Genomic DNA, 27193 nt, shown 5'->3' with positions numbered 1-27193 from the left:
ATTTATTTATTTTTTTATATAAAATATGAATTAAAATGGTATAATTTCACTTTCTTTTTGTCAAATTTTTAACAAGAAAGTTTGCGATCTACTAGAATAACATGCTCTGTACCTTTGGAAATTTTGATTTTTCGAAAAAATCAATTTCAGAAGAGCTTCTAAATGGAGTTATTTTTTAGCTTGTGACTTGTGCATAGTGTTTTTGCCTCATAGGAATTACATTCAATTCTCTTCAATTTGATATAATTTATTTTACTAAAAAAATTAAATAAATTTTTATAAAAACATAAAAAATAAAAATTTTATAAATTAAAAAAAATATTTTAAATAAAAAAATTAATTTAATTAAATTCTTATAAAATTTTTTATTCTAGATAAAGACGTATATATCAATATTATATGATTTTTGTTCAGTTTTTTGATACTGTTGGTGGTTTATTCTAATCATGTTAAAAAATTTTTATCAAAGATAATTCATTAATAAATGGGTTTAAAATATTCAAATCAATACATGTCTTGGCATTTAAAAAAAAAGAAAAACTTTTAGCCTGAAAAGACAAGCAAAAGAAAAAACTCTAGCCAAAACCCATAGCCTATAGGAAAGCTCAGAGTCCATTCAGAGAAACCCTAGCTTGTTAAAAGGAAGCCTTATGCCTCGATGCTCCAGGGAGAAAATGAGTTCAGAGGAGGCACTGCAAACAAACTCAAGCAGCAGGAAATTATGTGAAGCACAACCTGAAAATGATCCTTGGAAACAAGGACTACATAAGCCAAAACCAAAAAAGCACAGCCAAAAATTCGCCTAAACTAAAGAAAAAGGATAGCAAAGGAATTAGTTGGCCATCTACATAGCCTTCTAAGTATCAATTGCCCAAAAGAGATGGAATCATAGAAGGATCCTAAAAGAACTCGGTATTAGAGAAAGGATTAAACTCTTCACATGGCTGAAAAATGACATATTACCCACTGAAACCCACGGACAAAGGGGTGAGGATACATGCAACTCAAACACACATATGAAACAGTGCGTACCTACTGAAGCCCACAGACAAAGGGGTGAGGATGCATGCAACTCAAACACACATATGAAAGAGCGCACCAAGAAGGCCACCTACATACAAAAAAAAACCAATACAGCCCCAATAAAAAACAAGAAAACAATAAATCTAGAAAAAAAAAACTCTCAATAAGCATAAAATTTGAGCAAAAAAGAAAATTTATTTATCCATAAAATCCTATAGACAGAATAGAGACAAAAATTCACACTTTGATAGGGAAAAAAAGCCGATTGTCCTCTCAGAAAGGGGCAAGAGACAATGACAGATGAAACGGACGGACCATAAAAAATAATAAAAGAAGAAATTTAGAGAGTTTTCTCTTTATCATTTGAGCTTGAGTATGTTTTGTAATTCTAATCAAGTTGGGTTGCATTGCAACCTTTCCATGGATAACACGAATACCCTATTATTTTTCAATGTTGTTTATGGCATTGTATAAATCACATTAAATTCATTTGTTACTATGGTTATATTTGCTACTTACTGGGTTTGATCATTTATTTTGCTTATCATTCAATACTAACATCCTTCATTTGTTATAATTTATTTTATAAAAAAAATTTAAACGAATTCTTGTAAAATTATGAAAATCTCAATCTTTTTTAAAATAAAAAATAAAAAAATTATTAAAAAAAATCATATCATTTAATTTTTATAAAATTTCCTATTCCAAATGAAAGGTATATGATTTTTACAGGGAAGAAAATGGAGAGCTTCGTGTTGGAGCAAGGAAGCTTATGAGACGACTGTTACATCTAGCCAAAGCATGTATCCCGAGAATATGGCCACAATATCTCATACCTTTGCTATTGGAACTTCTTTTCTATCTTATACTAGACAAGGTTTTGTTTTGTTTATTTGATGTCGGTCTACTCTCCTATAAATTTTAACTCTTTTATTGTCCTCCATATTTAATATATTTTAGGATTTAGACAGAGCTATTTTAACAGCGATTATAAAATTATTACCTTAATATTACTAAAATATAAGACAAGGTATCATCTTATGTTGGACAGGCATCTATCCATAGAAATCAATAATATTAGTTTGAATTGTTAGTTTACTTGCTTCAGTGACACTATTGTTGGTGTTGAAGATAATATGTCCTCTGAATGGGCTGATTCTGAGGGGAGATCCTTAAAAGTTGACAATTATGATAACCTCTTGCTTGAAATTTATGCATTAATTTAACAGCAATAGGATTAACCAATATTCCAATAACCACCAAACAGAAAATCAAATAGGATTAAGCAATATTTAACAGCAAAAACTAACCCTTCTAAATTTTAATTTAAAGCAGTAATTATTTCTACAGTATACACATTTAGTCGAAGAGTACCATTTGGCGGCATTGATGGGACGGTTGAGGGTCGTGAGAGGATTCCAGTAGTTGAACCACAGGAGCTTCATAAATGACAATCCGGTGATCAGAACCAACCGCTGGGTACTGGATGGTGGCTTGGGAGTCGTCTCTAAGTTCCTCCTCGAGGGAGGTCTCAGAATTATTTACTTAAATTCTTAGTTCAAATTGAACAAGAGGTGGTGTCGTGGTGTAGTTGGTTATCACGTCAGTCTAACACACTGAAGGTCTCCGGTTCAAGTCCGGGCGACGCCATTTATCATTTCTTTTCATGTTTTCCTATTTAAATTATTATAATAATTTATATTTATTTATTTTATATTTATAAAATAATTTATTAATAAATATTAAAATGATAATATTACCTAAAAAAAAAAAGTCTCATCAATCCTCTTTAATTATAATCAATTGTACAAAATAATTTTTCTTGCTTCCACCGGCGTTGACTAAGTCAAATAGGAAAAAGAAAAAAAAAAAAAAAAACTTGTTTGAGTTGCTTCCACCGCCATTGCTTGCATAATTTATTTCACTTTCTCCTTATTCCTCTTCCTTTATTATTTTTTTTTTCCGAGGATTTACATTATAGTAACTTTAAAAATTAAAAAATTAGAAGAATTAATATTAAAAGAATAAAAAATAAAAAAATAATTTATCGATTAAATTAAAAAAAATAGACAGTAGACAATTTATTGATAATTTAAAATATTAATTATTAAATTATTGATAGATGAAATTTTGTAGTGTAAACAGAGCATAAGGTAGGTCAAAAAGTTGGTTCATTCATGTATGTTACATAGATGGGCATTATAAGAAAACAACACAGTAATCGTTTTAAGCATTAAATCACTTGAATATGCTCCAAACGTTTTTCATAAAAAAACTACATACATACCTAATAAAGCAAAAAAAATAATTATTAAGACGATAATGATGAAGATAATGACGAAGATAATGATGCTAATAGATGATCTGAGATCCAGAGAAATAGGGTTTTTTATAATGCGCTCTGTAAAACTAGAAAAAACTTAAAACATAGGGGAGGACCTTTTATATGTTTCCTTTTGTCTGCTAGTGACGTGCTAACAGAACGTATATCATTGCACCACATGTCCCTGCTACATTGATATGGACGTACGAGGGAATCAGATCTCTGCCCCATGCGTAACGGCCTCTGATCCTCTCTGCGCGCGTGTAGATGGGTCCATAAGGCAGATGGGTGAGTCTTCCTTCTGGCTCTGGGCTGGGCCGGAAGATAGGAGCAAAGCTGGGACCAAGAGAGATCAGCCCGAGGCGCAGTGAAAGCGAGGCCAGCCTGGCTGAGAAATTCTGAGAGGTCCGATATCAAGGCTCGAGTGGGCCTAACCTGTTAGTGCAAAGAATGTGTGGGCTTTCAAGCGATGGGCCGCGATTGAAGGCATGGCCCCTGACCAGAGTGGAAAAATCCAGCGGTCATCACTAATATTAATAATAGTAATAATACGAGAGAATTACTATTTAATTCGTATAATATAAAAAAAATTTTAATTTATTTTTTAATTTTAAAAAATATATTAAAATATTTTTAATATTTTAAAATATATATTAACTAACATCTTTATTAATTTTAATATTTAACTTTTGATATGAAAAAAGTAATTAGTAAATTTTTTTTAAAATTGAAATACCAACTAATAAATTTTTTAAAATTATAAAAATTAAATAATAAAATATTTAATGAAAAAATTAATAATTAATAAATTTTTTAAAACATTAAAAATGCTTTAAAATATTTTTTAAAATTAAAAAATTAATTAGTAACGTTTTTTATATTATAAATATTAAATAATATTTTTTAAATAATAATAATATCAAGAGAATAATAATATCATCATTGGTCTCCTGGTTGAAGATTAAAATATTTTACTGTTTTAAGAGTGAGATAATAAAATGAAAATAAATGCGCATGACTAATTTTTGCGTTTTAATAAATTAAGAATAATAATAGCAAAAAATACTTATTTCACCAAAAATGAAATAAACAAATAAATAATAATGCCAATTTTCTGAGTCATAAAGCTAAAAGATATATATACATTACGTGTCAAACTAAAAATGAATAAATAATTCAGCAATTGCGTATATTAATTAATAAATTTTTTTGCTGTAATGCATGAAGTGCATAAATTTTTTAAATATCTGATAAATTTTTCATATCTTTGCAACTTAATCTGCTCTTGTCTCCAGCCATGAAAATGATGAAAGCATTCAAGAAGCTGTGGCCAAAAAAGAAGAAAAAGAAGAAGCATCAAGAACACCACTGCGTTGCTCCGTCACCATGTTACGGTTGCTGCTGCCCTTACTCGAATCCAGTTCAGCCGTCAGCTCCGCCACTTCCGCCGTGGGTAGGGCAAGAGCAGTCCCAAGATACGATTACTGCTGCTGAACTGGAGTACCAGTACCAGCAATATGCAGATGCAAATGCAGTTTATGGTGTGCCTCTTCTGCAGTCTCACAAAAAAGAAAGGCCAGCTCAGTTCATTGGATATGTCACTAGCTTTGGTGCCAATCTAATTAATTGCTTCACTCCTTGTTTTGGTATTCGAGAAGTTCAATACTGATAATTCCAGAAATTCTAAAGAAATTTTATATTATAACTGTTTTGTATTATAAATATTAATTATAGTAAATTTTATATAGATTTTACCAGTGCAACTATTATATTTATTATTATTATAGAAAAATAATTATTTAAATTTAATTAATTTGCATTTAGGTATTGATTTGTTCTTACTATGATGAGTAAGGGTAAATATTCTACTGATTTAATTTAAAATAAAATTTAATAAAAAAATAAAATATCGAATTTCTATAAATATAAATCGAACGTTGAATCGAATTGAAATAATTTAATATGGTTCGATTTAATAATTTGATTTAGAATGTAACTCAGTTGTAGAAGGCTTTCCACTTTTATATCTTAATCACTAATAATCACTTAACTAAACCTTCCAAATAACAAATATTCTAATGAAACAAATTAACTTACAAATATTAGAAAAACGACAATCTGTTTCCAATTTTTAATTTCAAGCTAAATCTCATCAACATAACAAATTCAATTAAAAAAAACAATATAAAGAAAATCAAAGAAATTAGAAGGATTTTGGCTTGTTCTAGATCCTAAAACAAACTCTGATAATCTTCGTCCGTCGCGCCTTCTGTCATCATCAACGAAATCAAAGCAAACTGCATAATCAAACAAGAGCAAATAAGGGAAGATTGAAAGAGAGAACAATGGTTCAACGAGGAAGATAAAATGGCTTAAATAGTGAGAGAAGCAGCGGCAGGAAAAAATTGCATGCATGAGAAGAATCTGTATTAAAAGGAAAAATTGCAGGCATGAGAAAAATTGCAGATGCTTGGAAAATTATAGAGAAAGAATATGAACAACCAAAAGATAAGACCACTTTGAATTAACTACAGAAAGAGGCATTGCAAAGAGCAAGAAAGAAATATCAATAGGCTCTTACTCTTATTCACATGTGTTTGGATGAGGATATGTTCGAAAAGGTTGCTGCTGTTGTCACTTCAAAGTAGGAATGGGGGATCCTTTAGAATTCATTAAAGGGAATGGACAAGATTGTGAAAGTATGTCTTCAAGTCTTGAGACGAGAATTTGAATCCTTGAACATGAAAGAGTATGAAACAATATCAGACTCTGAAACAATATCAGACTACCTCACTAGAGTTTTGGCAATTGTAAACCAGATGAAGAGGTATGAAGAAAATGTGGAGGATGTCCGTGTTGTAGAAAAAATTCTTCAATCACTGAATTCAAAGTTCGATTATGTGGTAGTAGCAATAGAAGAGTCAAAGGATTTGGATTCAATGACTGTTGATCAACTCATGGATTCATTACAAGCTGTGAGGAGAGAATGAAGAAGAAGGAAAAATCCATAGCCCAAATTCTTCAAGCAAAATTGACTTTACATGAGAAAGGTGATTCAAGTTCATCCCAGTGGAGAGGAAAAAGTGGATTTCGTGGCCAAACTCGAGGTAGAAAAGTAAATTTCTATGGACGAGGAAGAGGTAGAGGAAGAAGAAGTTTCTTTAATAAGGAGGAAGAAGTTCATTTAATAATGAGGAAGAAATTCCTTAATAATAAGGAATTAAAATCGCAACTGCAAAACACAAGAGGATGAGGAAAAAGTACCTAATCAAGAAGAAGTGGTGGAAGAAAATCTGAAATTCGTTGCTATAATTGTCAAAGATTTGGCCATTGTACATCTGAATGCAGAAATAATTCAAGCAAAAAAAAAAAAGGCCAATTATGCTTGTGTTGAAGAGGAAGAGGATTCGTTGTTGCTATTAACTCACCCCAAAAGATAACGATCAAAATTTTTTGTATCTTGATTCAGGCGCAAGTAATCACATGACTGGTAATAAAAATTTATTTTCTAATCTTGATAAATCTGAAAGAGGTAGTATTTCTTTTAGTGATAAAACTAAAGTTTAATTATGGGGAAAGGAGATGTTCTTATTAAGTTGAGAAATTGAGGTTATGATTTTAGTTCTCATGTTTATTATGTTCCAGTTTTAAAATCAAATAATATGAGTTTGGAAAAGCTTTTAGAGAAGGGCAATGAAGTTAATATGAAAAATCAGTGATGGGTTTAAGAGGAGAAGAAAGGAAGTTGATAGGAAGAGTTCCAATGTCAAAGAACAGGATGTTCAGAGTTCAACTCAATACCGATCTCACAAAGTATTTGAAAGAAATTACAGCAGATACTTCTTGGCTATGGCTTTTGCAGATGGGTCATCTGAATTTTAGTAACTTGAAGACTTTGTCTAAGGAGAAAACGGTAGCCAGTTTGCCCTTCATCAATCCTTAGCATTAGATTTGTGAAGATTGTATCTATGAAAAAAATTTAGAAAGAGTTTTCCAAGAGTCATTTTCAAGAGTCACAAAACCTCTCGAGTGGTGTATGCAGACACTTATGGACCTATTTCTCCAACTTCTTTTAGCAAGAATAGGTATTTTTTGTTATTTATTGATGATTTCAACGGCAAAACTTGGGTTTATTTGTTGAAGGAAAACTCAGAAGCCTTTGAAGTTTTCAAGAAATTCAAGGCACTGGTGGAAAATGAAAGCAGCTACAAGATCAAAGCCATGCAAACTGATCGAGAAGGGGAGTTTACCTCAAATCAGTTTAATAATTTTTGTGAATATCAAGGAATTTGACATCCATTAGCAATCCCAATGTCTCCTCGACAAAATGGCATGGTGAAAAGAAAGAATAGGAAGTATGAACATGGTTCGTAGTATGCTGAACAGCAAGTTGATGTCGAAGGAATTTTGGACTGAAGCAATAGCATGTGCCGTGTATTTGTCCAATCGAAGTCCCACAAAAAGTTTGTTAAAAGTTACTCCTCAAGAGGTGTGGAGTGGTAGAAAGCAAAGTATTACTCATTTGCGAGTATTTGGTAATCTTGTTTATACTTATGTTGCTAATGAAATGAGAACCAAAATGGATGATAAAAGCAAGATGCTTGTGCTTATAGAATATGGTGCGAGTTTCAAAGGCTAAAAGCTTTATGATTTAAGCAGCGGAAAGAAAGTGATCAGTAGAGATGTTTAATTTGATGAAAATATTTCTTTGGATTGGAATGTCAAAGATGAAGACTATCATTTCCTTCCTTACTATGATAAGTTTGACCAAGAAGGAGTCTAAAAAACAACAGATATGCAAACTTCACCAGCAACAGCTTCAAATATTGTTTCCTTAAAGTTCAGCTGAAAGGGCATCTCGTATGAGAAGCCTAGATGATATTTATGTTGAAACTAAATAAATTGATATAAATCAAAATAATTTAATGTGTTTGTATGCATATTCAAAACCAATAAACTTTGAGGGAGCATTAAAAGACCAAAACCAATAAACTTTGAGGGAGCATTAAAAGACCAAAAGTAGATAATACCCATAGATGAAGAAATGAAAGCAATCCAAAAGAACGATACTTGAGAGTTGTTATCACTTCCAAAAGACAAAAAGGCTATTGGCATGAAATGAATTTGGTTAAAAAGATTATTGGAAATGCTGAGTTTTACTCGAAAAGAAGCTACTGATATTTTTATTGACAATAAGTCAGCGATTACTTTAAGCAAAAATTCAATTTTTCATGATAGGAGTAAACGTATAGACACAAGATATCATTTTATAAGAGAAAGTAACAACAAAAAGGAAGTAAAAAAAGGATTGGTGGATTGGTGGAAGAGGCATAATGAAGGAAGAGGAAAGAAGGGATTGGTGGATGAAAATTGTTGACTTAAAAAAAAAGCTCAAAAGGCAAAGTATTGAAATACGTTTTAGGGAAAATAAAATTTTTAGATGGATATCCACCATAGATCAAGAGAAATTGAAATAAATACCATCTATTTTCTTATAGAGAACTACTTGTTTGTATAATTCCCATTAATATTTGATACTTTTAGTTCAATTTAGTTCAACCGAAAATTTTAAGAAAAATCAAACCCAACCCATTAATTATTTAATAAGCAAACCGAAATTATATTGATTTAATCCGTTAGTTCAATTTGAACTAAATAAAATTAACTTGTATAAAAAAAATAAAAATAAAAATAAAAAAAGAAAGAAATCGATCTCATGGTTCATAGTTTTTCATCAAACAAGTGGCATACGTAAAATTTTCAAGTAATTGATCTTTTGAAAATATAAAATAATGACAAACTTCAATCTAATTGTAATAAAACTGATTTTACATTTGGTATAATACACACATACTAGCTACTGCATGAACCAAATCCTGAACCAAATCCTTAACCAACCGGCCTTTCAACTCCCTCTAAAATAAGAATTCCTAGAAAAAAGGGCCAAAAAATAATTAAAAAAAAAAAAAAAGGTGAAGCACACATTTTGTGCTTCATCCAACAAATAATAAGAATACGGGGGGTTGACAGGAAGGGCATAAAGAACAGTTGCAGAGTTGAGTTCCACTTCTTACTGCTATAAATGTAATTTGGACCTCTAAGATCATCCTTCCTTTCCCTGAAAGACACTCCTTTTACCAGAGAGTTAGAGCAACTATGACTTGAAGAAGCTCATCGTCTCCATCTTGACCCTTTTCCTACTTGCATTCACACATGTAATTTGCAATTATATCAACCCAAATCGTATTCTATCAGGATGCCGAATCTGCTTTCAGCAACGTAAAGAAATCTAACATTGCAGACGAAAAGGATCATTTAATCCAGAACAAAAACCTCCAGGTAACTATAAGTATAAAGATGCTGCAAACACTATGTCTCTCTTGATTTTTGAAACAGCCTCTTCAAACTTTGCCTCTAGCTCTGTTTCGCCGATGGATTTTGCTGCTTGTATAAGCTGCTGAAGAACTTCTTCCAACCTCCTAATAGCCCTGATCAAGCTCCCCTCAAAGACCTGTGTAAATTCCATGATCTCATAGAATTTGGACCCTTTTGCCCAAGCATATACAGCTTCCATAATATCAGGACGAAATGAACTCACAAAATTCTCCACATCAATTTGGACCTGCCATAATAATATATAATAACAACAACAATTAGCAAAAGAAAAACACTTGATCAATGACAAACAGACTGCAAATCCATAAAGTTGTTTGACTGATGAATAAGTGGGATGTCATATGGTGTACCAAACTGATAGAACTGCCATAATTGAGACATTGACACTTGTGCAAAGCCATACCATCTTTCAAAAAGTTCAACAATCCACATTCCAGATACAAAGGTTAGGAATCATAGACTACTTTGTCAGTATTATTTTTGCTTACAATAAAAATTATTTGAAGACAGTTTTCATAACAAACTGGGGGCTACTGCTCTCGTGGCCAAAGTCACTTTGCCCATGGAAATGTGGATTCACCATACCATAAGAAAGATAGCAATTCATGTTCATATGGCTGCTTAAACAATCCAAGATTCCAGTCATATGTCACAGTGAGCTGCAACTCCAATCAAGTATTATGGCCTTCAGTAAGAAATTTTCAAGATCACTAATTCTTGTTCCCATCACATAAACAAGTTGAAAGTTCTAGTTATAGAACCTTTTTGTTATCAACTTTAAATGATTTTAGCCAATAATATCTCCAGATTTGTCCTGTCTAATTTGAGTTCTAGAATCCTTTCTTGGAAAATGAACTTGACCTTATCCATAATTCTCAATAAACATAGGTTCCAAAATGAGCAAAAACGAAAAGACAAAAAAAAAAAAAAAAAAAAGTAGTTGTATATATACCTTGCATTCAAGCTGAAGTTTGGCAACTCTTCGAGCTGTATCTTGTAATTGTGTAAAGAGCAAGTCAAGTTCTTCCCTAGGTTTGGCAGCATCCTGGAGCTTCTCTTGCCACACAAAACATGAAAGAAGAGATACCATCTCCTCCACCTTTATGTCCTTTAAAACACCATTGAACATGAGCTCCGTCAGGGTCAACTCATCTGCGCTGCTAATTTCACAAGCAACTTTTCCTTTCAACTCCACTACATCATCGCTTGTAACATATCTACAATTGAATCAGAATAAGAATTACATTTTCTGAACAGTAGATTGCATGGTCATAGAGGAAAAGAATTGATCGAGTCATAATAATCTGTTAGCAGCATGATGAAACTAGAAAGCAACAACACAACCATGATCATAATCAGAGACAAGTAACTCATAGAAAATTGTGAATTTGTGATTTTCAATACAGGCTAGTGTGATGCCACATTCAATAAATGCAAAGCAATTATTTTCATTCCATAGCAAATTGAAATTTCAGAACCCAAAAGAGGAGGTGTTTCAGGCAATGCATAAACCTCAAAGCATTGTGAATTGTGATTAATTACTAGAATTTCTTTTCTCTCCAAAATCAAAATTCTAAAATAAAATGAGAAGTAAAAGAGATGCGATGCGTGCCACATGAAGGAAGAAAGAGGTTAGGCATATAGATAAATTATTTCTCCTTTTTTTTTTTTTTTTTTTTGGGGGGGGGGGGAGAGAGGGTGTGGAGTTTGAGGTTTTATCAGCCAATTAGAACAAACATATCACCAATCCGTTTTATCAACTGAAAAATACATATTCCTTTGGAAAATATCATCTTCACCAAACCGTTTAAGTAAAAAAACTGAATCAACCTGTTCTGTTCCGTTTTTCAGTTTAAACTGAAAATTGCACACCCCAGTTAATCTTCGCTTTTTTTTTTCCTTTAAAATGATTTTTTAAGCTAAAAGAATTAAATTCTTTCATCCATAAGGTTTCCAAACATGAAAACTGACAAACAAGAAATCAATTGAAATGAATTCTTTCAAAATTCTAGTCTCTAAACAGATCAATACAATAAGGTAAAATCATATATCAAGTTTTGACGCACTTCAAACTCAGCAAATTATATCATGTGATACTTAATTCTTTATAAAAGATGGACATTAGGATATTTTGAAACAACTGTACAACATGTGAGACATGCCAATATATTTCTTTATAAAGGTAAGACTATCAGGCCACTTAACACCATCAAGGTATAGGTGAGGTGTTCTACTCTGGAATAGATGAAGTTCCAACACTAACAATGTGTATCTTCATTGAACTTGGAGTTTATTTGTAATATTCATTCATTTGATTGTATATATTAACCCCCCCTGGACCCTTCCCAATGGGTTGACAATCTCACCACACCAAGAATTATTTTTTTTTAAGTGCTTATGTAATACATCATTTGCAGAATACACAACCTTTTTGCTAGTACAACAAAGATGAAGAATTGTCACTAGTTCATATTAACATGCATACGAGTTGTTTTAACATCTATACAAGCTATCCTACAAAAAAAAAGTCCAGAAGAGGAAGAGAATCAATGATTGACAGTCAAAAGCAGGAAAAAGAGAAAGTTTGATTACCCTAGCCTCCGGAGAACTCTTTTTCTAGCTTTAAGTTCGTCTTTGAAAGCCAAAGATGTAGAAGAACGCATTGTTTTCTTGATTGACTTAACTTTGGCTGTTAATTCTTGCTTCTTGTGTAGAACTTTGAGTTTTTGCTCAATAAGGGGAGATTTTGCAATTTCATGCTTCTCAAAGAGGTGCTCTAAAGCCTCTATCCGCCGGACTGCCTTTTTGTACGAGTTACTTTGGATCTAAAGAAAGACAAAATATCAGAAAAATCACTTTGGGGAATGTGAAAAATCGAAGAAAGTAAATGGCATGCATAAATGAAGCTGTAAATACCTTCATATCTCCTTCAGGATCCAGTGGCAGTCCAGTAGGATTTCTAGAAAGAACTTCTAAAACCTTCTTTAGGGTGTTCTCTCGAACTTCTAGAGGCAAAAGGTCCTTTGGCAAGTACAAGCGAGCACTACTGAGACTAATAATCTGTTCCAGACAGAAAAAGAAAATTAAGAAATTCCTCTTTGGCATGACGTCATCAATAACAAAACAAGTAACTTGAAATAAAATAAAAATTTTCTCAGCAAAAGCTTCTTGCAAAGCAAAATACTAAAATTTGCTGGATCCTAAAGAAAAGGAAGTCCAGTTCAAAGATCCTATAAATATAGGAAAAGAATTCTAGTTTAGTTTACAATTGGTTTGGAATTGGAATAGATGTTCTGAATGCAAAATCACCTATCCTTCGTAAGATTACCAAGTAAAATTCCAGTGATGATACAACTTTTTCATATTTGAAAAATAAATCAGGCATACACACATCCTTACTATTAATAACTAAGAAAGACAAACAAACAGACTAGGTAGCCAAAGTAAAAGCTACTGCAAATTCCAACAGAGAATATAAAAGAACAAGACTGCACATAACTAACAGAACAACATAAGAAACTGTGCTTGAAGCATTAATCTCTGTGATCATCAAAAAACTAGTCTGTGGAATAATATAATAGGTAAAGCAAAAAATTTCTTCCTTTGTTGAAGTATCATAGAAGACATGTATACAAATAAGGAAGTCCAGCAGTCAGAACAATAATTCAGGAGACAGACTAGGGTATGCTTTTGCTCAAATAACAATCTGACAATCCTAATTACTAGACTCCATTAAAATTTTAATATAATAAAACTAGAATATTAGACCATAGAAATTAAGCATTATTCATGCATCTAAGAATAATACAAGTTTGTACAACCACTGAAATCACTGACCTAATTTTCAGCCACATAAAAGAAGAAATATCAATTTCAGCTTGCTAAGTTTCTCCCTTAGTCATCAAAGCATCCTCAAGGAATTTCAACACAACTTTTAAAGAATGAGAAACAATAAACAAAGAAGAGAGAGGAGCTTACCTCAGAGATAGAAACAGAAACAACAAGAGGTTCTCCAGGGTCTTTCAATGGGACAATCTTGATATTCTTTTTAGCAACTCCATCTCTGTTCACAATACATCTTGCAAGAACATCTATGGTGTACTTTGAATCTTCAGGCTTCCTACTTGCACCATCTGGTTCATGCACTGACTATTTAATAAATACAAATGCTGAAAACAATGTAGAACCAAAAACCATTTAAAAGGATCTCACCTTCAGAAAATTCTTTGACTCTCTCAAAATTAATTATCACACCCCATGTTACTTGGTCTTCAATGGAGAAAGATGGAGAGTTTTCATCGGTTCCAGTGCATTGGAGACACACAATTCTGCCAGCCTGAAGGAAGGGTAGGCAATGCTTTGGAGAAAATACAATATCACGAGCGTCCTTCTTCAAACTTTTGTATTGTTGAATAAGATCATAATAGTTCTTCAGACTCTCTTCTTCTTCAATTATCATCGAGTCCCTCTCTTCTTCAAGGACTTTTACTTGTTTCTGCAAGCAAAATCACCAATGACTTATTAGTTCAACATTTTGTTCCGAAAGTAGCACAAGGACAACCCAGATACACAGATATGAGATAACAAGTGGCCAAAAAATCAGCAGACAGGAAAGGGATGCTGCTCAAAATCATATTTGCATAAGTAGATTAACATCCACCATCTTCTTCTCTCTTCTTAAAGAAACTCCCTACATCTATTAGAAGTGAAACCCACGCTCTATTACTAGTCACCTTTTGCCCTTCACAAAACTTCTTATAACTCCTATCCATATATTTTTGTCTAAGAAATTTCTACAATATTTTTTCTCTTTAATCTAAGTACCATTTATGTGGTCCCATGGTAAGTCTCTGGTATGTCCTAGACTTCCAGGTCCCTTTAAATCCAGAAATAAGAGCTGTACTACGAGCTACTCATGTGTTTGTTTTGTCAGGTTACTTCAATGTGCACATGAGCACAAAAGTCTACAAAATAGTTCAAATGTTTTTTAAAATAATCAAATTCACCTAAGACTATATGCTAATTGCTGCTGAGATGTTAGTCAATTGCACAGAGGTTTATGCTGCATTATTAGTCATCAGGTAACCAATCAGAACCACCCAAAAATCCACCAACACCAATAAATTATACACTAACATGCTAACCAACCATAACTGATAAACAAGAAGGAAAAAAATTATACGACCAAGTGATTTGTAGCTCTTGCAAAATAAGTTGACCTCAAGATCAAGAGTGGTATAGCACATTAATTAATTTGTAAAAAGTATGCTAGTATCATTTTAACATGCTAACAGAAAAAGAAATAAAAAAGAAACTATAAACCAAAAACATTTTAGCGGTAAGTTTGCCACTCAAACATTCAAGAAGGGCATTCTCAATGCATAAGTCTTCCCATTTTGCAGGGATTGAGGGAGGAACCAAATGCATAAGCCCTCAACTATGAAACAAATGTGAATATATTTATTCTGAAAAAAAATGTAACCAAAGATTGACTCTGAAGTTTCATAACATACAGCATTTACAAAAATCAACTGACCTCAAGATCAGGAATGGCACGATCAGCTTGGAATTGATAGAATGAATTGCGGAGCAAATTTTCAGGATCCCCATCTTCACAGCGCATTTGATTTAAAAGCATGTTGTAGCTTAAATGGAAGGCACTGAATGAAATGAAAATACAAGTCAGTAAAGCCATTTCCAGGACAATAAAGGAACATGTCTCAATACCATTATCATATTACCATGAGTGGACCTAAGAAAAATTTTATCTTTCCATTCATCTATACATATATGTACATAAAAATTTACATTTCTATATACATTATTGACCAAGTTCAGGTTATAGAGTTAACATTATTTAGACAATCTTGATCAGCTCAATTAACAGTATTGAGGGTAATTTTTCTACATGAATGAATTCTCTGACTGTGAAAACGAAACACAACTGCTGGGGTCAGACTTTTTGAAAGCCTATATTATCATTGCTACCTCCACAGTGAGTATAATCTAGAAGTCAACATATGAATGCAAAAGAAACAGAGATTGATAATAGAGAACTAACCAAATGTAAGTCAACAGGAAGCAAATAACACCAGATGATGTGCAAAGTCAAGCTTACCTGTTCAAACTGTCAGCACTTCCTTTAAGCATCATTTTAGCAGTAGGAGGCTCAAGTTTCTCGTCCACCATAAGGATGCATATTCCACGGTCATCAATTCCTCGACGACCAGCTCGGCCACTCATCTGGATGTACTCTCCACTAGATATCCATCTGAACTTGTCTCCATCAAATTTACGGACATTGGTGAATACCACAGTTTTTGCAGGCATGTTCAAACCTATACTGAAGGTCTCTGTAGCAAACAGACACTAAAGGGAAATGTTTCAATCATCATAGTACTGTAAATTAAAAAGGAAAAAAAGGAAGATAGAAAAAAATTAATAGATAAAATATTTCCTGAAAAAAAAAAGTGAAGGCATGCCTTAATAATTAGCATTAATCAAACTTCAAAAATATTTATCTAATTATCCAAATGAATTTCAGTAACTAAATAACAAAAGGAGAAGAGAGAGACAGAGAAAGGGAGAGAGAGGGGCAGGGGGCAGGGGGAAGGGGAAAGGAGAAAACTGTGTGATGACCTTAGAACTAAGCATGACTTAGCAACTCAAGACAAAGTAAAAACAAGCACTGGAAACGAGAGCAGTCTATGATGCATCAGCTATGAGCTAACTGAGTTGAAGTAGCTGACAACCTTATGTTACAGACTTACAGTGCAAAACCAAAAAATTTTCATGTGAAACATAAATTACAAAAAGTCTGACTGCTCAGTTAGACAATACAAGATGGTATGCCCACACTACAAAGATCTTAGAAGATGTGCATGAGCATCACCTCCAAAAAAGAAAAAAAGAAAAAAAGATGAAAATGAAAAAACAACCTTGATCAGCCCTTCTTGAAATAAAATCTCGATCACTTCTTTCAGGATGGGAAGCAAGCCAGAATGATGCACACCTATTCCCCGCTTTAATAGGGGTAACATATTTGAAACCTGCAAATAGGAACATAAAAAGGAGGGTAAGTTAACACAGAAACAAGCTCTAGCATCTCAAACTACTTGACACTGGTGAAATAAACAGAGTTGGTAGAATGAAGACCTATGATTTTTTGCCAAGCATACAAAACATGACCATAAACACCTGGCCAAGGCCCATGAAGATGTAGGAGGCTCAAGGACTATCGTGTGTCACAACTAATGAAAGAAATATTCTAACTGAACATAATAATTACTTCCTTTATTAACCATAATCATAAAAAAAAAAAAAGTTATTCAAGAGTTGGTATTACAGAACTGTAAAATAAGCTTTGCTACTATCTTCATAATACTGGTTAATAAGATCTTACACAGCTTAATGTAATAGGACTTCTGTTATGTTATGGCCACAGAATTTGCAAGGAAAAGAGCAAATAAAAAACAACAAAATTATATACATCGGAAAATCCATAATCCATAAGAAGTAGGTTGAGTAGTGTTCTAATTTGTTGGATTCAGACTGGTCAATTTCTAAATTGTTTGCATGAGAAGTGGAACACAAACTACTTCCTACATTTGAGAAATGAAATGTGATAAGTGGCCAATTCAGAGCAAACAGATGGACTAAAAAAAAAAAGCACCATGCAACAGAAAAGAATAAATCAATAAAAAAAGGGAAAGTCATACAATGGTTCCTCTGGAAAAATATTCAGCAAATGGACCTTAGTTATGAGTTAAAACATGCCAAGTCTGATATCTCAACACATGGGCAATCACTAACACACTGAAGTAAAGGAAGCAACTTGCCTGAGGTAGTTTTTTGTCATCATCTGAAAGAATGTCCATGGCACTCCAAAAAATGGTCTCTATATTCACCTTCTCATCATCTTCATTTAGATCCATTTTTGCCATCTACAAAATCAAACGGAAGCCAAAATCCATGGTTTATTCAGGAAAGCAAATAAATGAAATGTCTACTTTCTGTTTTTCTTTAAAGATATGGTGATCAATGTAAAATGACAGCCACTTGAGTCATATTTACATTTCCAACACCATTTAGCTTTATGCTATTTAGAATTTAGAACTATGAATACATAATAATCTAACATATAGGTATAAAGAATTCAAAAGGTTCATTAATATCACTTCAATCACTTAAATCATGGACTAAGCTAACCATTGTAATGCCTAAATTTAAACAGTAAAAAACTATAGTAAGGAGAAGCATTCAAATACACTACAGAGAAACAAAGAAAAAAGGTTGGTGAAACTTACCTGCATGGCAAGAAATTCACATTCTCGTTTGCTAAAGCTGAAAAGAATGACTGGGTCATATTGCCGCTGTATGATCATTTTTACCATCTTGAAGATGTCACTTTCTTCTCCAAGCTTCCCCACCACTAAACCCTTTTGCCACTTTCCATTTTCCCTTTTTTTCTCACCTTCACTCTTAGGAACCAGAGCATTCAATGCTTTCTGAAAGCTATCCTCTCGAAACTTTCCCTTTTCATCTACCACTAAGTATAAACCATTAGCGCCAGCAGGAAAAATATAATGCTGAAGGGGCGTCGGTCGATAGTCGGTATAAACGATATGGCATGGTTGTTGGTGAACCTGAATTAAAATCACACGGTTAAGCAAGCACATTTCTCCAGCAAATTAAATGGTTTGTGCCACATAAAATATATCCAATGATAACACAGTCAAAATGGGCCCAAGAGCTGCACAAGGATTATGTATACAAATATACGAGAATCAAGCAGGCAATACATAATGTGTACCATAGAGAGATATTAACACGTCATAAGAAAAGGGAAAGAGAGGGGGAGAGACCAGAAGAAGTTCCTGAATGCGATTCTGCCTGCACTGATCCCAAACAACAGCCAGATATGGAATAATAGCATTAAATCCAAAAAAGAGAAGTTGGCAAAAAGGACAAAGGAAAATACTTTCCCTGAATACAAGTCATGGTGCTTGGCCCTCAAATTCAATTATCAGATTATTAACCCAATTTCTGGCAGAAGGCCAAAGAAATTTGAAGAGTGCACCAAAAAATATTCAAATAGCATATGCTATATAAAAGTAACCATTAAACATTTAAACGTTACAGCTTATGCACATGCTCTTAAATAACATTAGACATTGGTGCCTTATTCTCGCTGTATAAAAATTGAGCACAATAAATGGGGAAGAAGGAAAATAATAATTAATGCCATTCCTCTCAAATATACTTTTAACTGACTAAAAATAACTGACGGGCCACTAGAGACTTGCTTAGCTGGAAGAAATAACCACGTATCCCCCATACCACTAGAACTGCAAGCTCCTACTCTATGGCGATATATGATCCTCAATCATTCATCATTCTTTAAATTTATTCTAGTAGTTGTTTCATCCTAAATCTTACAAAAGAATAACTTTGTTATGTCCTTATGTCTGATGATATTTCTATCCATGACCAATGCACTGACAACTGAGACTAAATGGGCAGAGCATAATGCCAAGAGTCTTGGATAAAAACTTTAATTGCCTTCAATATGAGGCTGGAAATCAATTTGAAGTGAAAAACTAAATCACCTTTGCCACCCAATCAGCAAATTCTTTTGCATTAGGCACAGTTGCAGAAAGGAACACAAAACGGGAATTCTTTGGGGCCATAACAATGCTTTCTTCCCATACAACACCTCTTTCTCGATCACGCATATAATGCACTTCATCAAAAATGACCCAAGCTACCTCACGAGTAATTTCAGACCCTCTATATTGCATGCTCCGCCAGATTTCAGTGGTCATCACCTAAAAATGAAACTGGCTTTAGATACTCAAGTGCAAGTCATATATACCAATATTTAAAAGAAAAAATGAAAAAACGACATCAAGCAACACCCACCAAGCAAGAAGAATTAGGCTCAATTGTGACATCTCCAGTCATCAAACCTACATCTGCAAATTCTTCTTTGAACTCCCTGTATTTTTGATTGCTGAGTGCCTTAATGGGTGAAGTGTATATGACACGTTGCTGATTTCTCAGAGACATAGCAATCGCATATAATGCTACTACAGTTTTCCCAGCTGACGTATGTGCTGAAACCTGTATAAATGAAATGGTTAAGCATTAAAAATATCATCGCTGCAATAGAAAATAGTCATCCAAGTGAGAAAAATCAACATTCTCTGGATATATTTAATAATAGCCAAAAAAAACCCCATTTTTTAGATTAGGCATTTTATGTCCAAGAGTAATCATAAAACTAAAAAGGTGAGTCATTCAAGAATAATGCCAGAAATAAATGTTCACATAACTCAACATGACTGAGTCCAAAAGCGCAAATAAAAAAATCCATCGATCACTATAATTTCACAGTTAAATTTCCATATATTATTAACTAGTTTCCGATCTGAGATTATCAACATTAACACACTGGTCAAATGCCCAACTGATTGTTACTTTCAAGTAGATATTCAGAAATGGTCATTGAAACTAGTAACATATCAACCATCTATATAAGGCTTTAATTTGAAGTTAATTTACAGAGTATGGCCCCATATATTAGACTTGGCACATTTTCATTGGGGAAGGGTGGGTACAAGCTCCCACAAAAACATCCTTGCATCTGGACAACACAAAGAGAGACCAAAAGAAAAAAGACTTGAAGGCAGAATCCACAAACCAGGTGCAATAGGGGAGAAATACATCCTGATCCTTCATAGCCCATTGTTTGCACCTCTCTATGAGATCCCTCAGGCCCTCATATTAATCCTAAGACCTCCAGAAGTCCAGGTCAATTGCAAAGAATGATTTTACTATTTAAAAATTCCATAATTTTCCAAATTGGAGCATAGTATTTTCTACCCTTCTGATACTCCAACTCTTCATTTTACCATGCTGTACCCATATCGACATTACAAGGCATGGAACATGACATGGAATATGTGTCTCAAACATATTCATGTAGTCGGACACTCAAGTGAGAAAGATCTTCTAGATATGAAAAGAAGAGGTTATAGAGCACTCTTTTCTGTCAAGATAAAATCCTATTTAACAAAGCATTGTCTTTCTTCTTAGATAGAAAATAGTTATTTGGTTGTATTTTGGATGATACATTTGGTTGCTTTTGATGATCTATTTAGTATAATTATTTTTACATAGATATATTTTTTATTCCATTTTAATTTATATAATATAATGTATCCAAGCATCTGAATTAAAATTTAGATTCATATCCTCACATTTTCTATTAACAAAGTTGACAAGTCAGATACTGGAATACGTATCCATTTTCTTACACTTGTACCCTAGTCCGAGAAACACAGTTCTACCCAAACATTTTTTTTTAACTTACTAGTTCTGTGCAGACATGTTCAATGCAATCTCAACCCTAGATTTGATGCCAATTGGTCCTCAGGAATGATGCCTAAGAAATTCTATGAGTGAGATTTGACTATTTTGGACTCTCAATTATTTGGGTTTGAACCTACGAAATTTCCCTTTCAAACACTTAATATGTACTTCATCAAATAGCTTTAGAAAACACAAGAAAAAAGGCACAAGCACGGTTTGAAATCACTGACTATAATATTCTTTTAATTCATCTCCTGGAACTTGATTTCCTTTTTAATTCATCTCATTAATATTCTTTTAACAGGATATAACCTAATCCGCAAAGCACATATATGTTACCTCAGTTCTTACAAGTTATAATGATGAGAGAGTACAAATTTTCACTAGTTATCGAATTTCAAAACTTTGCCTTCAAGTAAGCAGAAGGCCCCCTTTTTCTTAGATTCACATAACCAGATGAAAAAGAAAATTCTGAATTGTGTAAGCCATAAGGTTATCACCTAAATTATGCTCAGTTGACTTACCATAACAGACTCGCCATTGTCAAGGCATTTAATAGCTTCAGACTGAAAAGGGTCAAGGGAGAATGGAAATTCCTTCGCAGGCTTCAAGTTCTTAAGAACTGAAAAGTCTGGTCGAGGTGGTGGAACATAGCCCTCAGGATACGAGACATCATGAACACAAGCCACCGGCTCGTTGGCAGTAACTGAACCATTCTCTCTCCGCTGTTTCTGCACAGAGACAGGCTCTCCAGATGGGTCTTCAACCGACTTTCTCTTAACTGAGGCCATTACCCTCTAATTCCTACTAAAAGACAACAATAAACAAACAAAAGGAGATTCAGAAAAAGAGATAACCTTCAATGTAGCACTAAAAAAGAGAAAGGCTTTTTGCTGATGACTTGCAGAAGGGCAGAGGCACAATGAGAAAAACAGAGAAAAATAAGTTCAACTCATAAATGAATTTGGCTAACAGTTCTTAAAAAAACAAAAATTGTAAAAACAGCCTCCAATGCCAACTTGATAAAGCTTCCATTGACGGTTTTCAATTTAAGAAACAAGAAGAAGAAGGAAACTAAAGCAACTTTTTACACCTATGGCCTTAAAACTTAACACTTTCCTTATTGATTTCAGCTTTTTAGCTCCTAAAAGAAGCATAAAAATTTAGTATTAGGGTTAACAGAAAGATAAAAGTTGCAAAATCAAGCTCAAAACTTGAAGCAGAAACTTTAACTTACCTGGGCTTCTAGTTTCGCTATTCAAATTAAAAAGAAAAAAGAATTTCAGGCCTAGAAGACAAAGCTTGAAAGAGAGGGAACCAGAGGAGTACTCGTCCAGCGCCGGTGCATTGGCCTGGCGGCATGCTGGGATGGAATAGAAAGAGAGGAAGGGAAATTAACAGGGATGATTACGGAATAAAGTACCGCGAAATTTTAGGCACCCTAACTCGAACCCGTTATGGCAAGGAACCCAAATCGGAACCCAAACCCGAACGCAAACCCGAGCCCAAACCTGAGCCCATAGTTTCTTAATATTATTATTATTGATAAATCATGTATTTTTAAATTTTTTTTATTAATATTTTTTTCTCTCTCAATAAAATAATTTTTTATTTTTTTATTAAAAATAAATAAAAATAAAAAATATTAATTTTATTTTTAATAAATTTTCTTATTTAATTTCTCTATATTACTATTATTAATAACTTAATTTTTATATTTTTAAAAATTTATTAAAATATTTTTATTTTTTAATAAAATAATTTTTTTTTTAAAAAAAATAAAAATAAATTTCTCAAAAATTAATTTATTATAATAATAATATTTAAAAATTAAATAATAAATTTCTCAAATAATATTATTTTTAAATCAGTTTAAAAATCATATTTGTTATCCGTACCCGTCCTGAACTCCTCTACCATTATCCACGTGCTATCCCAACCCGAACTCCTCTACCTTTATTTTTTGTTATTTAATTTTAATTTAAAAATAAAAATATATTAATAAAATTTATATATAAAAATCTTAGTATATAAAAAATAATTTTTTTCTAAAAATAATTTTTTTTAATAAAAAATATTCTCTATTAATTAAAATTTATTAGTGTATTAAACCTTAAAAAATGTAAAAAAATATTAATTTTTATTAATATATCCATAATTTTCATTGTTATTGTATATTTTATATATTATTAGTAATAATTATTTATATTATTGTTATTTAATAATTATTACAAAAATTATTATTTAATCTTATAGAAAAATTCATTAATTAGTCTTTTTATTTTAAAAAATATATTAAAATATTTAAAATGTTTTAAAAGGTCTATTAATTTATCTCTTCATTAATTTTAATTATTAAATATTATAAAAAAAGTTTAAAATATTTTTGATATAAAAGGACTAATTAATAAATTTTTTAAAAATTTGATAAATTAATTAATAAATTTTTTTAAACTATAAAAATTAAATAATAAAATATTTAACAACAAAATTAATGAAGGGAAGGGACTAATTAGTAGACTTTATAAAATATTACGACATTTTAATATATTTTTCAAGATTAAGAGATTAACTAATGAGTTTTTTTATATTATATAAATTAAATTTTTTATTAATTTTTTAATTATAAATATATTAAAAATATTAAATTTTAATAAATACTAAAATAATTTTTAAAAAATTTCTTAGAAATAATATAAAATTAAATAGTATTAATAGTGAATTTATATGTTATGTGTAAAAAAAGAAAGTATGATAATAATTTTGAGACAACCGAAAAATGAAAGATAAATAATAATTATAAAATAAATAGAGTATTTTTAGTTCATTTGATATTGAAAATCTTTTTAATTAGTCTCTCAATTTTAAAAATATATTAAAAAATCTACTAATTATTATTTTTTATAGTTTTAACTTTTAAATATTGCAAACAAGTCTAAAATATTTTTACTATAAAGGGACTAATTAATAAACTTTTACAAAGTTAAATGATCAACTCATGAGTTTTTTCAAATTATAAAGACTAAATAGTAAGACATTTAACGGTTAAAACTAATAAAAGAACTAATTAATAAATTTTTTTTTAAATTTCAGACATATTTTAATATATTTTTCAAAATTGAAAGATTAACTAATAAATTTTTTATAATATGTAAGAGCGTAAGCTACAAATTTTTTAATATATTAGATATTATTTGAACATATTTAATATTTTAATAACAATTAAGAAGTAAATTTAAATAAAAATAAAATTTAATATTTTTAATCTGATATATAGGTAATGGGCAAATTTAGCATTGTTGAACACACAAGAACAGAGATCACCGTGCATTATGTAAAAAAGTGCAAAATCAGGACAAGATCGTTGGAAAAGGAATACAAGCTACAAAGCTAGCTATTTTTGTTCCCGTTGCATAATCAACCATGTGTACCAGGGGAACTTATACCAGGGGCGGAGGGAAGGTACGACAAAGAGGTACGTGCCGTACCGGCGACCGGAAAATACTTTGAAGGGGATGAAGGTGCCGCAGCGGCACAGCCGGTGTCCTACCAAAGGAAAGCTCCTGGCTCCGCCATTGACTTATACTACCATGGGAACCAGTGGGAGGCCCAGGTACCATTTGTAGTAGCCTTCGCATTCTAAATTCATTGTGGCATCTGAAATTGCAATCAATATTTAGCTTGGTGTCTGCGGCAGGTTGCAGATTTTCAACATATTCCCTCAGCTTTACGATCATATTCTCATGGTTTTTCTTCACATCTTCACTGGGATTTGCTGCTTTTCCTGAAAGTTGACGACCAGTTTTCTCTATTCCTCCCTTTTGTGAAGCCAAGATTTCAAGTGGTTCAACTCCAAGAGAACATGGGATTGATCCACAAATACCCAAGATCAACAATAGCAGCTTCATCATCAAACTGGACAATATATGCAATTAATACTTCCAATTTAATTAATATATTATATATATGAAAAAAATTAATATATCAAATTTGGTGTTAGGGTACAAGAATAATTAATACATTTTTAAGAAAAATATAAAAAAATATATTATAATTTTATTGTTTTTCATTTCAAGATTTGTAATTTAATTCTGATTTAATTTTATGTTTCAATAGTATCTTATGGTATCATATCATTTGTAAACAATGATAATTTTTAGACCCTATGCTAACGTACAACTCATATCACAAAATATTATTTTAACACAAAATTAAATCACACATCTCAAAATGAAAAACTGATGAAATCATAAGGTAGTTTTTTATATTTTTTTAATTTTTTTTAAATCTTAAAAATATTTTAATGTATTTTTCAAAATTTAGAAACTAATTAATAAATTTTTCTATAATATAGGAACCAAATAATAATTTTTTTAATTATTTACCAGATACCCCTATGTCTGTTTTATGATTTATAGAAAATGAATTCATTAGAAGTTTATGGCTACCTAATAACGCTGTCTAAATCTTATCACTACATTTAATACTTACTAATGGATGGGCAGATTTTAATTTAAAGATTTGTATATTCTTGCCTAAAGTCTTTTTGGCATAAAAAAAAAATTGGTCTAAGTCAAGCCTACCCAATAAATTCATGCACATCAACTTTATTTGGAAAAAAATTTATGTTTCCATATGGATATGACCTACACTTTAAAAAAATCAATACAAAATATGAAATATGTAATACTATAAACTTCATAGGTTACAAAAATACTAAACTAAATAATATAGGGACCAAATAATAAATTTTTCTTTTTAAATTATGGGAGATTTACATTTTAATTTTTGGATATTGCCATTATTAATAAGTCAGTTCCTACATTTTCAGAAACCTATTAAAACGTCCTTAATTTTTCTCTCCATCAATAAAATAGTTTTTCTGTCATTTTTTTCGTTAAAAATAGATAAAAGATGAGTGAAAAAATTTTTAAAATTCAATTTTGCCATCAAATAAAACTTCTTATTTAGTTATTGAATATTACTATTATTAACTAGTTAATTTTTATATTTTTAAAAATCTATTAAAAAATCTTAATATTTCCTCCGTCTATCCACTTTTATATATAATATAAATAGTCATTTAAATTAAAAAATTTAATCGATCTAAATTAATTTAGACATTTAATTCAATTTGGTCTCTAGTTTCTAAAATTTCAATAATTTCATTTTGATATAATTTTAATTAAAAAAATTAAAAAATTAAATCAAATTAGTTAGTGATAATAATATATTATTTTTAATAATACTAAGAGATTAATTATAATTAAAATTGAAATATTTTAATTTAATTTTAAAATATTAAAAATAAATTATAAAAAATAAAAAATTTATTAAAAATGCAATCGATTAAATTAAACTGAATTAAATTAATTCAATTTAATTTAATTTTTATTTAAAATTAATTTTATTTAATTTATATAAATACTAAAATTTAATTTTTAATTTATTTAATTTGATTCGATTTTAAACCAAATCTACCTCTTTGTCATTAAATTCATGAGACCTGACTAAAGTCGTTGTATTTGTCCGAGTCAATTCCACCCACTCCATTCATATACACCAGCTTTTTTTTGAAAAAAATGTTATATGTTCACATGGATAACACATCAAGTCTTTCTTACGTTTAATTAATTTAGTACAAAATATGTATTTTTTGACCAAGTCTATATTCAATTTAAATTAAAAAATTAATTGAATTAAATTAATTTAAAATTTTAATTTAATTTTTAATTTTAAAAATTTCAGTTATTTCAGTTGGATTTAATTTTGATATGAAAAAATTAAATTAAGAGATTAAACTATAATTAAGGTTGAAACATTTCAATTAAATTTTAAAATATTAAAAATAAAATATAAAAAATAAAAAATCTATGAAAAAGTTTAATCGAATAAATCAAATCGAACCGAATTAAATTGAATCAAATCGATTCAATTCAATTTGATTTTTGCTCAACTCAATTTGATTTTTATAAGTATTAAAATTTTAATTTTTAAATTATTTAATTTATTTTAAATTTTAATCGAATCAACCGAATGATTAGTTCGATGACGTGAATACCTTCAAATTTGAATCCC

The 27193-nt window shown here is 31.1% G+C and overlaps 2 protein-coding genes and 1 non-coding gene across 5 annotated transcripts; 2 read left to right on the top strand and 1 right to left on the bottom strand.

The window, feature by feature from the left end:
• The first annotated feature begins 2599 nt into the window (after window positions 1-2599).
• On the top strand, window positions 2600-2673 carry TRNAV-AAC. The gene has a single exon. It is a non-coding gene; the product is annotated as a tRNA-Val (tRNA).
• A 1858-nt stretch (window positions 2674-4531) lies between these two features.
• Window positions 4532-5109, top strand: LOC110619689. Its single transcript, XM_021763229.2, has one exon. It carries the CDS (start codon window positions 4644-4646, stop codon window positions 5013-5015), a length of 372 nt encoding a protein of 123 aa, XP_021618921.1. The 5' UTR covers window positions 4532-4643; the 3' UTR covers window positions 5016-5109.
• Window positions 5110-9131: 4022 nt separating this feature from the next.
• LOC110619281 (DExH-box ATP-dependent RNA helicase DExH9) lies at window positions 9132-22530 on the bottom strand. Of its 3 annotated transcripts, none has more exons than XM_021762618.2 (15): window positions 22353-22530; window positions 21640-21919; window positions 19664-19864; window positions 19351-19569; window positions 18049-18387; window positions 17581-17685; window positions 16681-16791; window positions 15861-16111; window positions 15279-15402; window positions 13955-14237; window positions 13721-13875; window positions 12659-12802; window positions 12335-12567; window positions 10695-10959; window positions 9132-9968 (listed from the first exon to the last, which is right to left on the bottom strand). In XM_021762618.2, exons 2-15 carry the CDS (start codon window positions 21904-21906, stop codon window positions 9690-9692), a joined length of 2976 nt encoding a protein of 991 aa, XP_021618310.1. In that variant the 5' UTR covers window positions 21907-21919; window positions 22353-22530; the 3' UTR covers window positions 9132-9689. The 3 variants fall into 3 exon arrangements, with proteins under 3 accessions (XP_021618310.1, XP_043814361.1, XP_043814362.1); XM_043958426.1 differs by having other exon boundaries at window positions 21640-21922; window positions 22353-22522; XM_043958427.1 differs by having other exon boundaries at window positions 21640-21922; window positions 22445-22463.
• Window positions 22531-27193: the final 4663 nt, after the last annotated feature.

The sequence above is a fragment of the Manihot esculenta genome, chromosome 7, assembly GCF_001659605.2.
Source record: "Manihot esculenta cultivar AM560-2 chromosome 7, M.esculenta_v8, whole genome shotgun sequence".
NCBI classification, from domain to species: Eukaryota; Viridiplantae; Streptophyta; class Magnoliopsida; order Malpighiales; family Euphorbiaceae; genus Manihot; species Manihot esculenta.
This window is presented reverse-complemented; position numbering and strand designations above follow the sequence as displayed.

Bases quoted from the DNA above. Each gene is read 5' to 3' on its own strand.
- LOC110619689 (XM_021763229.2), top strand. From the start codon at position 4,644: ATGAAAATGATGAAAGCATTCAAGAAGCTGTGGCCAAAAAAGAAGAAA.
- LOC110619281 (XM_021762618.2), bottom strand. From the start codon at position 21,906: ATGGCCTCAGTTAAGAGAAAGTCGGTTGAAGACCCATCTGGAGAGCCT. The intron at 19,865-21,639 runs GTAAGTCAACTG...TCATTTATACAG, and splicing joins ACAATGGCGAGTCTGTTATG to GTTTCAGCACATACGTCAGC. The intron at 16,792-17,580 runs GCAAGTTGCTTC...TCCTATTTGCAG, and splicing joins ATGACAAAAAACTACCTCAG to GTTTCAAATATGTTACCCCT.